Source organism: Bos indicus, chromosome X, assembly GCF_029378745.1.
Source record: "Bos indicus isolate NIAB-ARS_2022 breed Sahiwal x Tharparkar chromosome X, NIAB-ARS_B.indTharparkar_mat_pri_1.0, whole genome shotgun sequence".
Taxonomy (NCBI): domain Eukaryota; kingdom Metazoa; phylum Chordata; class Mammalia; order Artiodactyla; family Bovidae; genus Bos; species Bos indicus.
In genome coordinates, this window is record NC_091789.1 from 37,944,986 (window position 1) to 37,962,603 (window position 17,618).

General features: G+C 43.0%; 1 protein-coding gene across 1 annotated transcript in view; it reads right to left on the reverse strand.

Annotated features, from left to right (window-relative positions):
• BRCC3 (BRCA1/BRCA2-containing complex subunit 3) overlaps positions 1-17,589 on the reverse strand; it is a 78,462-nt gene extending 60,873 nt beyond the window's left edge. Inside the window, exons 1-5 of the mRNA XM_070784134.1 lie at positions 17,455-17,589; positions 16,624-16,640; positions 15,851-15,905; positions 9,435-9,554; positions 8,038-8,125 (exon numbers count right to left, since the gene is read on the reverse strand). Coding sequence (XP_070640235.1) covers positions 8,038-8,125; positions 9,435-9,554; positions 15,851-15,905; positions 16,624-16,640; positions 17,455-17,577 — 403 coding nt within the window. The 5' untranslated portion in view covers positions 17,578-17,589. The remainder of the gene's footprint in view (positions 1-8,037; positions 8,126-9,434; positions 9,555-15,850; positions 15,906-16,623; positions 16,641-17,454) is intronic.
• Between the last annotated feature and the right edge of the window lie 29 nt (positions 17,590-17,618).

Sequence of the window (17,618 nt, forward strand, 5' to 3'; positions counted from 1 at the left end):
CATGAATTTCCAGGTGTTCAAGCTGGATTTAGAAAAGGCAGAGGAACCAGAGATCAAATTGCCAGCATTCGCTGGATCATAAAGAAAGCAAGGGAATTCCAAAAAAACATCTACCTCTGTTTCATCAACTACACCAAAGCCTTTGACTGTGTGAATCATAATAAACTGTGGAAGGCTCTTAGAGAGATGGGAATACTAGACCATCTTACCTGTCTCCCGAGAAACCCGTATGAGGGTCAAGAAGCAACATTTAGAACCCTGTATGGGACAACTGACTGGTTCAAGATTGAGAAGGAAGTACGACAGGGCTGTCTGCTGTCACCCTGTTTGTTTAACCTATATACTGAGCACATCATAAGAAATGCCAGGCTGGATGAGTTACAAGCTGGAATCAAGACAGGCAGGAGAAACATTACCAACCTCAGATATGTGGATGATACCACTCTAATGGTAGAAACCAAAGAGGAACTAAAGGGCCCCTTGATGAGGGTGAAAGGAGAGTGAAAGAGTTGACTTAAAACTAAATATTAAACTAAGATCATGGCATCCAGCCCCATTGCTGCTGCTACTGCTAAATTGCTTCAGTCATGTCCGACTCTTAGCGACCCCATGGACTGCAGACTACCAGGCTCCTCCATCCATGGGATTTTCCAGGAAAGAGTACTGGAGTGGGTTGCCATTGCCTTCTCCAGCCCCATTACTGCATGGCAAACAGAAGGGGATGGTGACTGCAGCCATGAAATCAAAGACACCTGTTTCTTGGCAGGAAGGCTATGACAAACCTAGACAGTGTGTTGAAAAGCAGAGACATTATTCTGCTGACAAAGGTCCATATCGTCAAGGCTATAGTCTTCCCATATGGTATGATCAGCTATATTATCAGCCTATGGTATAATGGTTCCAAATTGGTATATGGTTCCAAATCGGGAAATGAGTACGCCAAGGCTGTATATTGTCACCCTGCTTATTTAACTTATATGCAGAGTACATCATAAGAAACGCTGGGATAGAGAAAGCACAACCTGGAATCAAGACTGCCGGGAGAAATACCAATAACCTCAGATATGCAGATGACACTGCCCTTATGGCAGAAAGTGAAGAACCAAAGAGCCTCTTGATGAAAGTGAAAGAGGAGAGTGGAAAAGTTGGCTTAAAGCTCAACATTCAGAAAACGAAGATCATGGCATCTGGTCCCATCACTTCACGGCAAATAGATGGAGAAACAGTGGAAACAGTGACAGACTATTTTTGGGGGCTCCAAAATCACTGCAGATGGTGACTGCACCCATGAAGTTAAAATACACTTACTCCTTGGAAGGAAAGCTATGACCAACCTAGAGAGCATATTAAAAAGCAGAGACATTACTTTGCCAACAAAGGTCCGTCTAGTCAAGGCTATGGTTTTTCCAGCAGTCATGTATAGATGTGAGAGTTGGACCATAAAGAAAGCTGAGCACCAAAGAATTGATGCTTCTGAACTGTGGTGTTGGAGAAGACTCTTGAGAGTCCCTTGGACTGCAAGGAGATTCAACCAGTCCATCCTCAAGGAAATCAGTCCTGAATATTCACTGGAAGGACTGATGCTGAAGCTGAAATTCCAATACTTTGGCCACCTGATGCAAAGAGCTGACTCATTTGAAAAGACACTGATGCTGGGAAAGATTGAAGGCGGGAAGAGAAGGGGACGACAGAGGATGAGATGGTTGGATGGCATCACTGACTCAATGGACACAAGTTCGAGTAACCTCCAGTAGTTGGTGAAGGACAGGGAGGCCCGGCGTGCTGCAGTCCATGGGGTCGCAAACAGTCTGACACAACTGAGCGACTGAAATAAACTGATGGTATAATCAGCTATACCCCAATACAAAATAAAAAGTTAAAAAAAAAAAAAAAGAAAGAAAGAAACAGACTCACAGACTTAGAGAACAAACTTATGGCTGCCAGGGCAAAGGACAGGGGAAGGGATAGTTAAGGACTTTGGGATGGCCATGTCCACACTGCTGTATTTAAAATGGATAACCAACAAGGACCTACTGTATAGCACATGGATCTGCTCCATGTCATGTGGCAGCCTGGATGGGAGGGGACTTTGAGGGAGAATGGATACATGTATATGTATGGCTGAGTCCCTTTGCAGTCCACCTGAAACTATCACACCATTGTATGTTAATCGCCTAAACTTCAATACAAAATAAAAAAGTTTTTTTTCTAAAAAGTGACTACAGTAGAATTAAACACTACATTCCAGGGAACAGAAACAAAATCTCACTAAATGGTTATGTAATTTTTGAAAAGGAAATCATAAACACCAAATAACATTTGAAAGGATTAAAAATTACCAAACACTGAACAGAGGCCAAGATAAAAGGTCTGAAGCCTTCAGACCACTATTTATAGATACAAAAGATCCAATAAAATGGTGCAGAGAGCATGGTTTCATCTGGTGCCTTATGCCCATTTACCTTGTTTTAGATGTCCTTAAAGAAAGTGAAAGTGAAGTTGCTCAATCATGTCCAACTCTGTGCGATCCCATGGACTGTAGCCTGCCAGGTTCCTCTGTCCATGGGATTCTCCAGGCAAGAATACTAGAGTGGGTTGCCATTTTCTTCTCCAGGGGATCTTCCCGACCCAGGGATCGAACCCAGGTCTCCCGCATTGCACGCAGACGCTTTAACCTCTGAGCCACCACTGAGGCTCAGATGTTCTTAAAGATACTTTCATTTATACCTTTTTATCTGGATCAGGACTTCTACCTACCATCTTCCTAAGTAAAAAGGGAACTCCTGACATAGATGATCTATGAGCCAAAAGCCAGACTAGGTGAGCATCACTTGCCTACCACATTATTTGCAACTCAACATGTCTGAAAGCACAGACTGGATTTCCTCCACAGGATCTGCTATTCCAAATGCATCCCCTTCTCAATCAGCAGCAACTCCATCCTTCCAAGGGAGAGTGTTCATGGCCTCAGTACGGAGGCCAGAGGTCCTCAAATGGCAGGAGGAAACAAACTTCTCATCCTGCGTTGTCATGGCAACACCTGGTTCTGCGTGAACTTAACTCCATCTCAAACCTTGAGCTCAGCAATGCATTTTTCTCATGGAAGTGTCTTTCTGAAGCTATCGTAAGGAACTATGTATTTGCTTGGACATTTGCCTGTCTTCAAGATTTTTGGCAATTGTTTTATGGCCCGGGGATGAATCACCCTTTGCCAGTGCGATCTCAAGATGCATGTTGTGGGTGAGGTGCCTGGTGCCGCTCTGTTTTGGTTTCCTTTCTCTGATTAGCAACTTGCTCATAGGTATATAGTTCAGTTCCATTCAGTCGCTCAGTTGTGTTGGACTCTTTGCGACCCATGAACCACAGCACACCAGACCTCCCTGTCCATCACCAACTCCCGGAGTTTACCCAAACTCGTGTCCATTGAGTTGGTGATGCCATCCAACTATCTCATCCTCTGTCGTCGCCTTCTCCTCCTGCCCTCAATCTTTCCCAGTATCAGGGTCTTTTCCAATGAGTCAGTTCTTTGCATCAGGTGGCCAAAGTATTGGCATTTCAGCTTCAGCATCAGTCCTTCCAACGAACATTCAGGACTGATCTCCTTTAGGATGGACTGGTTGGATCTCCTTGCAGTCCAAGAGACTCTCAAGAGTCTTCTCCAACAACACAGTTCAAAAGCATCAATTCTTCAGCGCTCAGTTTTCTTTATAGTCCAACTCTCACATCCATAAATGACTACTGGAAAATAGATACATAATTCCTTGCTAAAAAGTAGCGAGGAGGCACTCTTTCTGCCCCCTTCTGATGTCTGCATCAGAAGCTTTCTCCATCTCTTTTAGACTTTAATAACACTGTATTATACACAAAAAGCTCTGAGTGATCAAGCCTCATCACTGGCCCTGGATCGATTTCCTCTGGTCTGGGGGCCACGCATCCTGGCATCAGTCACGGCTCATGGCAGCACCCTTTCACAGGGTCCCCCCTATTACCTCCCCGGCCTCACTTCCCACCAGTGTCCCCCTCTATCACTCAGCTCCAACCACATTGGCGTTCCTGCTTTTCATCACATACTCCAGCCATGCTCATCCTCGGGGCCTTTGCAGTGACTATTCCTCTCTGCCTGGAATGCTCTTCCCCAAGATATTTGCAAGGCCCATTCTTACTTCCTGCAGGTTTTAGATCCCGTTACCTTCTCCATGAGGTCTAATCATGCACCTTGAAACATAAAAACTCTTCACCCTTTACCTTGATGTACGTCTTTTCATCAGATACCTTAATTCCTTGTCAATTACAACCGAAAGGCCGAACCCAAAAGATACACTTTAGTCTAAAGGATGGCAGTCTAAGAGAACTTCCTGCAACTGTGTTGTCCAGTTTTTCTTTTAGCATCAGATGGTCTCAAGGCACAATAGAATGCCACTTCCCATTTCCTGGTGTGAAACAATTGCATACATAATCTCTCATTCTCTTAAAAACCTTTATTCTGGGGCCTGTGGTCTCTGTTTCAGGCAAGTTGAGAGTAAATGACAGAAGATGAGAGATGATATGCACAATTTGTCTTTAGAATACGAACCCTGAGTTAGCCATCCCAAATTTTGGTTCCGCCTTCACTTATTCTGGCTCTTGTCCTAACAGAGTTTCCATCTTAGTCGGTTTGCTAAGAGGAGCATGGAAATGTAATATCCAAAAAAAAAATTGTTTGTTGATGATTCTGAGGAGTATTGACTTGTAATTTCTAGAAGAGAATGTTTGTTTAGGAAAATGTAAATGTTTTAATTGACTGGTTATAGAAAACTGCTTAATTAAAACCACAGCCTATGTTTGTCATGGGAGGTTGATGGGATCCAGCAACTCTGGTGATAAATTAACTAACAATGACATCACTCTAACAGTGCTTCATTTCTTACAAAACGACTGAGCAGGTATCAAAATTAAGAACATACCTACAGTCACATTTCTCCTCTTACTATGCACTTCCAGAGACAGGAAATCGAATGTAAGAGTGACTTAAAAACAGTGCCAAGTCTCATGCGATTTACGATATAGGCTGTGCTATTTCAGCTGCTTCTCTTTTTCTTTTAGAAACCATGAGTAAGTGAAAGTCACTCAGTCGTGTCTGACTCTTTGCGATCCCATGCACTATACAGTTCATGGAATTCTCCAGGCCAGAATACTGGAGTGGGTAGCCTTTCCCTTCTCCAGGGGAATCTTCCCAACCCAGGGATTGAACCCAGGTCTTCTGCATAGCAGGCAGATTCTTTGTCATCTGAGCCACCAGGGAAGCCCTTTGGAAACCATGCCCTTTAGGTAAAATTTGGGTAAGTTAGTTGCACTGGTATGATGTAACTCAACTGTCTCTTTCCTAACCACCAAACTTAAGCTTCCTTTTCCATTTCCTGTTTTCATAAATAGCATTCCCACTTCACACAAAGCAGACCCTGGGGAATCTGAGGCCCCCAATTCACAGAAACCTCTGTTCAGATACTGACTCTGCTACTTAGTAGCTGTCTTGTCTGGGAGGAGGCCTTTCAGCTCCCAGTGAGCTTAGTTTATTCCCTTAAGAGCCACTCAGCCCTCATGATTATCTGAAAAGTGTTTCAAGAAGTAGAGAGTGGTTGTAGAGTCACATGCTACATAATATGGAGACTTAGAATGTTTCCAAGATTTTCAACTTGGATGTCTCTGGTGACTTTGGCACTATCCACCTCAACAGTAATAGGCTAGAAGCCAGACTACAGTGGGGTGAGGAGTAGGGGTGACAGCATTACAATTCTTGTTACACACATACACACCCCATTCTCACAGCCTTCTCTCTCCCTTCCTTTTCTTGAATGGAAAAAAAAAATGTCATTTACTCTTTGCATTCATTAACATAGCTAGGGATTCTTTCCCTCTGAAATGTATGTACTGTACATACTTTAAATCAATCTTTTTAAAAATTCATCACTCATTTTTTTTCCAAGGCCTGCTAATATAGGGCGACTGTTTGACTCGATTCTGAAATGGCTGTTTGGAGATAAGCTGTATACAGCAGTTTAGCTGGGAAATGATTTTTTCTTTAGTTCTACTCACAGTCCGACCATACAAACTCTCTTGAGATAGCAGTTGAGAGACCTAATGGATTTTTCTTGTTAATCATTCAAATAGTGTCTGCCCTATAACTTTAGATATTCAGTTGTACTCTCTCTTTGTCCTTAAAAGAGTTTTACTGAGGAATACTGTGGCATCTTTTTTTGGTATTGTAATAAGCATGGGACAAAAATGCCATATAGAGTCTTCCCTCAGTATCTGCAGGGGATTTGTTTCAGGACACTCAACTCCCAGGGCAGATACCAAAATCTGCAGAGGCTCAAGTCTCTTCAATAAAATGGTGCAATATTTGCATATATCCTAGGCACATTCTCCCATATACTTTAAATCATCTATTATTAATATAATACCTGCTGCTGCTGCTGCTGTTGCTAAGTCGCTTCAGTCGTGTCCGACTCTGTGCAACTGCACAGATGGCAGCTCACCAGGCTTCTTTCTCCCTGGGATTCTCTAGGCAAGAATACTGGAGTGGGTTGCCATTTCCTTCTAATATAATGCCTAATACAACGTAAATAGTTGCAAATACTATAACAGTTGCCAGCATGCAGCGAATTCCAGGTGCTCAGTTCGATGAGCCAATGAAAAAATTTGAACGATGTCAGTAATTTCAGTAATTGTAGGATATCAATATTAATTTATCAATTTTGATAAATGCACACTGTGACTATATAAGAGAATTCTTTGTATTTAAGAGAGTCATACCAAAAGAGTACTTAGGGGTAAAGGGGGATTAGGGTCTGCAACTTACTCTCACACACACATGCATATACATACATGTATGTAGACAATGATACAGCTAATGTTTCAAAATGTTAACATTTGGCAAATCTTGGGGAAGAGTATTCAGGAATTCTGTGTACTATTTTATCAACTTCAAGTCTCAAATTATGTCAAAATCAAAGTTAAAAATACCACTATTCTTGTTGCCACAGGTTCCAGCTTCCAAGTTTTTCTCTTCCATCAAACAAAGTGTTTCGATCCATTCCCTGGGATTGTGGCAATAACAAACAGGGTGAGGAAAGATAAATTTAGAGCAGGTTCATTTTAGAAAAGCTCTTCCAGGTGACTGAGAGGTAGCCTTCACCACATGAAGAACCACGACTCCTAATTTGGGGTAATTCATGTCACAGGGTAGATGAACATAGAAGTGTTCTAATCCACTGATGACTATGGCTAGGACAAGAACCTCACAGTGGAAAGACCACAGACCTAGGAGACAGATCTGGTTCAAACCTCAGATCTGCTTACTCCTCACTGACGTGAAGGGGGAGACCTCTAACTCATGGGGTAGAGGAGAAAACATTCATTTCTACAAGTTAAGTTATTCTACGTCTTTCCAAAGAGTCAGGTACAGACAAAAGATGACCATGATTAGAGAAAAGGGATAAAAATCAAAGGAGAGAAAACGATTTTGTTAAATTATACTAATTAGAGGGGTGAGAAGGTAGGTTCAGAGCACCAAGAGCTAGGATGATATATATATGTCAAAGAGAAAAGGTAAACATCAAGTTTGTAAATGTCCCCCTTCACATCTTTGATTCTTCCGAATGGGAGTGTACTAGACAGGCACAATCAGCAATTTTCGGTTATGGTTTATTTATTATTAGTGATAAGATTCTATTTGGATATCAGCCAGTTGTCAGGTTTTAGTCCTGATTTCCTGAACAGTGTCAAAATGGAGCACTGAAATTTTATCTCTGTGAACAACAAATTGATATGACATAAGTCAGTGCTTTTAAAACCGCAAAATGAAAATAAGGACATCTGCTTAAAGAGAGGACTTCCCTGGTAGCTCAGATGATAAAGAGTCTGCCTGCAATGCTGGAGACCAGGGTTTGATCCCTGGGTCGGGAAGATCCCCTGGAGAAACCATACGCCATGTAGCGGAGAAGGAAAAATGATATTCATTTCTAAAAACAATAAACACTGCAACCCCAAAATACTTACCAACATGTGAAGGCCAAACAGTTATATGGGGATGGGAGTGATACCAACCCACAACTCTCATGGGACGACCTGTCAGTTCAGCCAACCTGTGTGTCTGTCAAGGTATTTTCAACTTGTGGAAACAGAATCCATGATGCTAATAAGGGCTCAGAGAGCATCTTAAAGTTTCAAATAAACCCGTTACAATTTAATGTCAACAAGTCTAAAAAGGTCAAAGGTCAATACCAAAATTTCCCACACTTTCCATCTAAAGACAAAGGTGTTTCTTTTTTTAAAAAAAAAAAAGCAGAATTCATTTGGTTTCCATTCTTGGATACAGTTATAACCTCTTAATCCAGTTTAGCTAGTATTTGGATGTCACATGATTAACTTAAGTAATCCTCTATTCTCTCTCTGGTCCAATCTATCCTCATTCTCTTAAGAAGTGCAAAATTTTGAAAAAGTCATGTGGGGGCTTCCCTGGTGGCTCAGTGGTGAAGAATCTGGCTGCCAGTGCAGGAGACACAGAATCGATCCCTGATCCGGGAAGATCACACATGCCATTGGGCAACTAAGCCCACGTGCTGTAACTATCTGAGGCTCTAACTTGAGATAAGAACTCAGCTGAAAAGAAAAAGCTGTCCCCTTCTGTTGCTGGTTCATTTTCCTGCAAATGTCTTACATTGAAACCCAACAGGCCTTTCTACACAACTAAGTCTAAGATGACTTTTTAAGGAATTCCCTGGTGGTCTGGTGGTTAGGGCTCCATGCTTCTACTGCAGCACCATCAGTAAAAGACTGAAAATAACCTCAACATCTGCATGAGGTCAGCTCAACCATCCAGGGCTATGTTATGCAGGCTTAAGAGTGAGGTATCTCTCTATATAGGTGGACAATTCTCTAGGTATACTGTTATGTATCGTTACAGCTACCATATGTATTCAAAACTTTGTAAAAAAGAAAACATTCTTATATGTTTCTGTATGCAAAGAATTCAACCATAAAGACACATGAAGATGTGATAGTCCTGGTTATGCCCAGGGAGGAATGGTTGGGGAACTGGGGCATGGAAACTGGAGAGAAATACTTATTTTTTATACACTATTGTACCTTTTAAAAGTTTCTACCATGCATGTTTTCTAGTTTTCAAAGTTACTTTTCAATTGACTAGAAGATTAACTTATTCCAAAGGAATGATAAATTATTAAAACCACTGATGCAAATTTGATTTGTTATGGTTGACCTGTGGAATCCAGAATTGTGGGAAGCAAATGCCCCATCTGATCACTTAACCAAGCAACTGGATCTAAGGGGTAAATATGAGAACTGGGAAACAGTCACCAGGCAGAAAAGGAGCAAACAGAGGAACCTGGAAGCCTAAGAGCACATAAACGCTTCTTATCGACCAGTAAGGATATCTCTGCCTCTGTTGAAGCCGCAGACAGCTGCTCTGGAGAAATTTCCACACGATCCTTCCTCTTATCGGAACGTCGCAGGATGATGACAGAATGAATGTGAACAATTCTGACGGTGTCAACCTACAGGAAAATCCACAGAAATGTTTACTTCTGTCTCTCTCCAATAATTATCTCCTCCTGCAATTAGTGGACACATCGTATTACACTATCAGGTCAAAAAGTAGCCATCTTAGAAAACTGGGATTTTTCTCATGCATGATGGAATGTTTCAAATACATCCAAACTCAATATATACATTTCCAAACAAAATGTGAGATTTATACCAAGGGAGGACTTTGGCAACAATCAAGTAATAATCATTTGATTTCCAACTATGTGCAAAAATACAAGGCTGAGTGCCGACCACCTAACATGTGGTTGCACAGCAAGAATCATACGTGAAACTACATTAAAATAATGCAGTAAATAAATGCTACAGAAGTGCAGAGAAAATGAGTCACTTATATTGAAAAAAAAAAAAAGAAAGCTTTCCAGAAAAGGCAGCCGAGTGTATCTTATCTCCTAATTGTTGTGTGTATGTGCACAGATAGACAGAATTTCCATAGATGCCAAATCAACGTCAGTAAGATGTTTGGGAGACAAACTGGCCAACTGATTGAAATCGAGAACTCGAGGTGGAATGGCAGACAGGCTGAGAAATGTTAGAGTGGAAATATACAAGGTCTCGGGTAGCAAGCCGTGGTCTGCAGGATGACATCCAAGGAAGGAGACTATTGCAGATCGCTTGACCATGAAGTACCAGCCTGTGTGTATGTCCAAGATGGAAGAAACAGACTAGATAATCATTAAGAAGAATCTGCAAGATTTTGGAGCCTATGCAGCCTAAGTGATGCAGGCCAGGAAACTGTCAAGGTTGAAACTCAGAACAGAGGAGGCACATCTAAGCTTAGAAAGGCTCTAGGAGAGGGAAGATGAGAGCGTTTTCAGATGAGCTGAACTCAGGTGAGAGTCTGGAAATCAAGGCAAGGAATTATTTGAGGACAGGGAACAGAGGTCAAGGGTGAATCCTGGGGTGCACCCATGGTTTAGGATGGGGTACAGTAAGAGGAATGAGGCAGGGAGACAGAGGGATCAAAAGCAGAACAATGAAATGTTTGAAGAGTTTCAGGAGAACAGGTGAGTATGGAATTGCCAGACACCGCAAGGACGAGGGAGAAATCTGAGACGTTTGAAGTAAGTAATAGACCCTATACTATGCAGCAAAGCAGCCTTGAGGCATGTGCGGCTACTGTGCTTCACCTGTGGTTCCTTTTCATGCCTTTTTTTTCACCTCATGGACTCTTTCATAGACTTTAAATTTCCTGCTCATCCTATAAAGAATGAGTCCTTCTCCCCTCCCACACAACTTCGCTTATTGCACACACATATCTGCTAGAGCTTACATGTGTTCTATTTGTTGACAATCTCCTCCTCTACTAGAGTTGGACCATAAAGAAGGCTGAGCAAAGAAGAATGGATGTGTTTGAACTGTGGTGTTTGAGAAGACTCTTGAGAGTCCCTTGGACTACAAGGAGCTCCAACCAGTCTATCCTAAAGGAAATCAGTCCTGAATATTCATTGGAGGAACTGATGCTGAAGCTGAAACTCCAATACAATGGCCACCTGATGCAAAGAGCTGACTCATTGGAAAAGACCCTGATGCTGGGAAAGATGGAAGGCAGGAGGAGAAGGGGATGACAGAGGATGAGATGGTTGGATGGCATCACCGACTCAGTGGACATGAATTTGAGTAAACTCTGGGAGATGGACAAGGAAGCCCAGCATGCTGCGGTCCATGGGGTCACAAAGAGTTGGACATGACTGAGCTGAACTACCAGAACATCACATCCTCTGTCGTCGCCTTCTCCCGCCTTCCGTCTTTCCCAGCATCAGGGTCTTTTCCAATGAGTCAGCTTTTTGCATCAGGTGGCCAAAGTATTGGAGCTTCAAGAGACATGAATTTGAGCCAACGCTGGAAGGTAGTGGAGGACAGAGGAGCCTGGCGTTCTGCAGTCCACAGGATCACAAAGAGTTGGACACAACTTAGCAAATGAACAACAACTACTAGAACATAAGCTCCTTAAGGGCAAGCAACATGTTTTAGTTATTTTCTAACCCCAGCCACCGTACAGTATCTGGCAGGCACAGAGGATACAATAAAGAAAATCAGGGAGTTTCCCTGGTGGTCCAGGGGCTAGGACTCTGCACTCCCAATGCAAGGGGCCTGGGTTCAATCCCAGGTTGCGGAACTAGATATCACATGCTGCAACTTAAGAGTTCACATGCTGCAACTAAAGATTCCACATGCCACAATGAAAAACATCCAGTGGGCCACAACTATAGATCCCGCATGCCACAACTAAGACCCAGTGCAGCCAAATAAATCATTGTTACCTTTAACACAAAAAAGAAAAGAAAAGTAGAGACAGAAATAAATTCAACCTTCCAAGGAGCAACAAGGCAAGAGCTGACTTTGGAACAGAAACAACCAAGCATAAAGAGAATGGGTGACATTTTCATGTGCAAAAAAACCGAGAGATCATTATCAGCCCAGAAACGCTAAAAAGAGAAAGGAAAATCTCAGGTATGACAAAGTGAAGAACACTGTAAAGGGTAAAATATGAGTAAATACAAATACAGCTAACTGTACAGAACAGCATGACAATGTCATGTGGGGCTTAAATAGCATATCAATAAAATCCACGCAAATAGTAATCCAAAAGGTGGGAGGATGTAAACGAAATTTCAATGTTCAAAGTTCTACTGTTATCAGGGAAATATTAAGAACAGTAATTTGTATTAGACTAACAAATCAAGAATGCCTACTGCAATATGTAGGATAATAACTACAAAAAGAGTAAAAAATGTTATATCTAATTAATGGAGGATCACAGGGAAATAATATACTGATGAATCCAAAAGAAGGCAAGGAAGGAGAGACAAAGAAAAAAAAAGAAGGTCAAATAGAAAGGAAAAATATGACAGTTATAACATATATATCTATAGATCTGTCTGGTGTGCATGTTATATATATATAATTACAGTAAATGTATTTGGACTAAACAGTCCAATTCAAATGATTATCAGACTAGATTTTTTTTAAAAACTACAGGCTGCCAATAAGAGACACTTTCAAATATTAGTACACAAAAAGGCTAAAAACAAATGGATGGAAAAAGATATTCCATGCCAACATTAACTAGACAGATAAGGTTGCTCAACTCATGAAGTTTCATATCGAATGTGCATGGTACAAACTGACAGAGAATTCAAGATGAGGACATGGACTCTGAAAAAATCAAATTACATCATTAAACTATTTTAACAGGAGTTGCTGCCCAGGGTGAATTTTCTCTCTTTCTCTACTCAGAGAAAGGTTTAGTGCCTAACAGGAATGAAAAAAAGAAGTTTAGTATAGGGTGGTGAGACCAGCCCAGGTCTCAAAAAGAAAACAAAATAAGCACAGAAGTCACAGAGGACTGACAGATGTCTGCGAAAGTCACAAGGAGCTGAAGGGATTGAGGAACAGACTGTTATGGTCATAGTCACACAGGAAAGAAGATATTCCAGCTGGACTAGATCAGCCCCTACCCTTTTCCAGTTCCTTTTGTGCTTCTGCCATGGTACAGATCAAAGGTCAGCAAACTATGGCTGGCCTGGTCTCCCTCGGGCCAAACCTGGCCATGTTCATTCATTTATCTTCCAGTATCTGCTTCTGCACCATGCTGGCAGAGGAACTACAGCAGAAACTGTATGGCCCCCAACGCTAAACATATTTACCATCTGGCCCTTTCCAACAAGTCTGCACCCCCTGGCATGGCACTCCAGGGATCCTGGGCAGGTAACCCTAATTTCTTACTGCACGGGAGGTATGCTAATTCAAACAAAATGTGTTTATCAAGTCTGTACGATATGTGAGGCACTACATGAGGGCTAAAGTATACAAAGATAAACAGGATACAGTAGTCACATCCAGGAAGAGAGACAGGCAGGGCGACAACTCAAAGACAACATCCCTGATGTACCCTAATCGATATGCTACAAGTCAGGGCAGGTTCCTTTAAGGCATCTGCACTGAACCACAAGGGAAAGGGAGTCAGCCAAACAGAGAAGGATAAGCAAGAAGCCCAGACATAATACCCAGCAGACAGAAGAAGTGAAACAGCACAGCATCATCTGGAAACTGACATCATTTGCCATGGTTAGAACTTGAACCCACCTAGAGACATGTAAGGAGAGAAACAGATATGAAGTCAGGAAAGATCCTGACTGCTTCACTAAGAAGACTTCATCCTAAAAAAAAATAGAAAACCCACTGCCTTTTCAGCAGACTTGTAGCAGAGTGCTGTTCTCAAAAGATCACATCCTAAGCAGTCACAAGAAAAGCCTACAGGCAGGACAGACTCCTGGCAAGGAGACTGTGGAGACGCTGTGGTTCCCAAACGTGGCTGCACGTGAGAATCACCTGGGGACCTTTGCAGACTGCCGCCACACAGGTCTCACCAAAAACCGAGTCAGAATTGGGATTCTGTAGAGACTATTTCACGATTCCAAGATGCGGCTAGGTATGGGAACTACTATGGCAGGAGGAATGTTGGAGGAGAGGGTTTGGGGAAGAGGAAAGTTTTGAACACTAAACATGGATGTCCAGAAGGCAGTGAAGTATGAAGTTCTGGAGCATGGGGTAATTTATACTAACTAGCATCTACCAAGCATTAGCAACCAGTCAGAATGGCCAACATTTACTGGCTACATGCCACGTGTCAGGCATTTGGAAAAGTGCTTTTCATGTATTAACTTAATTGAACTCTCCCCATAACCCAGGAAGGTTGGTACTACTGGAATACCCATTCTGCAGATGATGTTTTACACACATTACATAGATCCAACTCTCTCAATTCTAGGAAGCTGGCAGCTATTATTATCCCTGTTTTAGAGATAAGGAAAGCAAAGCTCACAGATGTGAAGTCACATGCCCAAAGTCACACCATAAGTATCATAGAAAGTGTTTGCAGACAGATCTGTCTAACCTCAATGTCTGCTGAAGGTAAAGCCACAGGGAAGTTCATGTTGGCCAAGAAGACATCCTTGGAAGAGGAGATAAAGGCAGAAACTCGGAGAATACCATATTTGAGGCAGAGGAGGAAAAGTCCATAAATGATGAGAGGGAGAGAAGGAAGGAATAGGTAGACACAGCTATTAAAGGAAGGACACAAAGTAAGTTAACTACAGGGACAGACAGAATTGAGATGTTATTTTTCCTTCCTTTCTGAAAAAGACAGTAATTGAAGCACAGCTGTATTCTAAGGGAAAAAAGCCAGATCACAGGAATAGGCTGAAAACTCAAAAGAGAGAAAGGATATTTGAGAAGCAAGGTCTGTGAAGAAGCTATAGCTTTAGACAGGAGTAAATTTCTTTCCTAATTATGGGAAGAAGCAAGGCAAAGTGGTTTAACATGGAGAGGACTGTATGTGCGGGTAATAATTAGATGGAGTTGTTGCCTGATAGCTTTTATCACCTTCATCATCTGCTTCATGGGAGGACAGAATTCACTTTTATTGTATTTTACAGAAGCGGTGGTCTGCAACACACTGGGGGGGAAATTAACTGGTCCTAAAGCTAAAGGAGATCAGTCCTGGGTGTTCATTGGAAGGACTGATGCTAAAGCTGAAACTCCAATACCTTGGACACCTGATGTGAAGAGCTGACTCATTGGAAAAGACCTTGATGCTGGGAAAGATTGAGGGCAGGAGGAGAAGGGGACGACAGAGGATGAGGTGGTTGGATGGCATCACCAACTCAATGGACATGAGTTTGGGTAAACTCTGGGAGTTGGTGATGGACAGGGAGGCCTGGTGTGCTGCAGTTCATGGGGTTGCAAAGAGTCGGACACGACTGAGCAACTGAACTGAACTGAACTGCACAATTAGGTTGAGAAGCATGATACTCGACCACAAAAATGAGAATAACAGAAAAGGTGGAGCAGAAGTGCAGACAGGTTGCCTGTAAGCAGAGAGGGGTTGCCTGAGTGACTGTTGAGACTTGGGATAAAAAGATAACAGGGATGCAAACCAGCCAAAGTCTCAAGGAAGATGGGAGAAGGGCCACAAACCCAGCAGAGGCCATCGAGGAGGAGAGCTGATGGCAGTTACTCATTTCGATGGAGTAGGAAAAACTTCCTGTGAAGAATAGGTCCCATTCCTAGTGAGGAGATTCTTCATCTGATTTTACTAGAGAGAACACCCACCCACCCCCCCACCGCCAGCCACAAATGAAGGTCTGCAGGAAGCAGGTTCATCCCTGGCTGAGACCATCAAACAGACAGATATCCATCCCCGAGTGCAAGTTTGCATCATGCAAAATGAGAGCACACGTACCTTTTCAGCAACTGTGCGCATTTCAGTTCCAGTATATGTAAATTTGGGGTCATTCCTTTTGGGGATAAATTAGAAAAAAAGGAACTGAGCTTGGGAATATAAAAAAAAAAAAAAAGGTCTCAAAGCAAAGTAACAGGATTAGCAGTTTTTGCAATGAAACAGTAAAGACAGAAAGAGGAGGGAAATAAACTGAGACTAGAGCTGTGCTCATGACTGTTAGGAGGAGTCTGAGACACATGCTTAAGTGGCAAGCACACAGTTTTCATGATCAAAGCTAAAGTCCTATAATGTTGGATATTAAGCACTTGAGTTTGCCAAGGAGAAATTCTATGCTTTGACGTTTCAATAAAGGTAACCCAAAGCTTTCACCACCAAAAGCATTCAAGCTGCTGGAGACCTTGGAGATCACTGTAGGGTCCACCAGGGGGAGGCAGAAAGCCACTGACAATGTAGACAGAGAAATGGATTAATAGAGGGACACAGCCCCTTCCCATGCAGGCTATCTGCCCCAAAGAGCTTTCACTTAGGATCTTGGTTCCCGCAACCATATTTTTCACATCCATATCTCAACTGCCAATCCTCCTAACTAGAAAGTCAGGTGGAAAACAACTTTCAGAGGTGGGGTGGAATTGAAACTGGGTTATTGAGGGAGCTCCAGAGTCATCAAGGTAAGTTAGAATACATCCAGTCCAAAATACTGGGAAAGCTGTGATAATTTGGCGTTAACAGTAACAAAGAGATCAAAAGATAGGAATAAACAAATAGAGTCTTACCTTAAGTCATCATTTAACTAGAGTGGGAAAGAGCAGAAAAGATTATTGATCACATTAACTGTATTAGAGGTACATGATGCAGATAAAATGAAAATCAGGTGACAGGTTCCTGTACACCAGCATGAAAGCCTGGACAACTCTTACTTTGGATTATCAACAAGTAAGCTCGGTCTCTTTCGCCCTCTGCAATATTTAACACAGCGGAAATTTGGGAGTCTTAGAAAGCCTCACCTGTCTTAGGTTATTTGATGCCCTCAAAATGACTCCTAGAGGGAACAGTGAAGGCCCTAATCGTGGACGCCTGCTTCCTAATACACTGATGTCCTCATTGTAACAGATTCTTTCTGGTCTGACTCGCGGGTTTGGTCACTGGGGTGGTAACTCCAGATCTAAAGAAAAGCCACACAGTACAACCCGCCTACCAATGTAGGAGATGCAGGGGATCCAGGTTCGAGCCCTGGGTGGGGACGATCCCCTGGAGGAAATGGCAAGCCACTCCAGTATTCTTGCCTGGAGAATGCCACGGACGGAGGAGCCTGGCGGGCTGCAATACACGGGGTCGCAAAGAGTCGGCCAGCACTGAGCACACCCAGGAGAAAATGCAAATCTTCCCTCCCCTGCCCCCGCCTCTCCCAAAGGCTTGATGGGGACCGCTGGGGGCTTTTGGAAGGCTCCCGAAGCCTTCAGCGAGCAGAGGCAAGGGGGATGACCTATCCAAGGATGAGCCGAGGGGGCCTGTGGCCTCCAGAGCCCCGGGCGCGGCCAGCAGCCGCCCGGGGACGTGGGGAGACCGCTCGGCAGGGTCCTGGCCGGGCTGGTCGGCTGACTTACCTCCCCAATGCACAGCCCCATCACCTCTTCCTTCTCCGTGCTCAGAGCGTGATTGAGACACACCAGGAAGGCGTCTGACTCCAGATGGACCGCTTGCACCGCCTGCACCACCTGCACCGCCATCTTGGCCCGGCCCGCTCACGTCCGCCTCCGGCCAGCTCGGC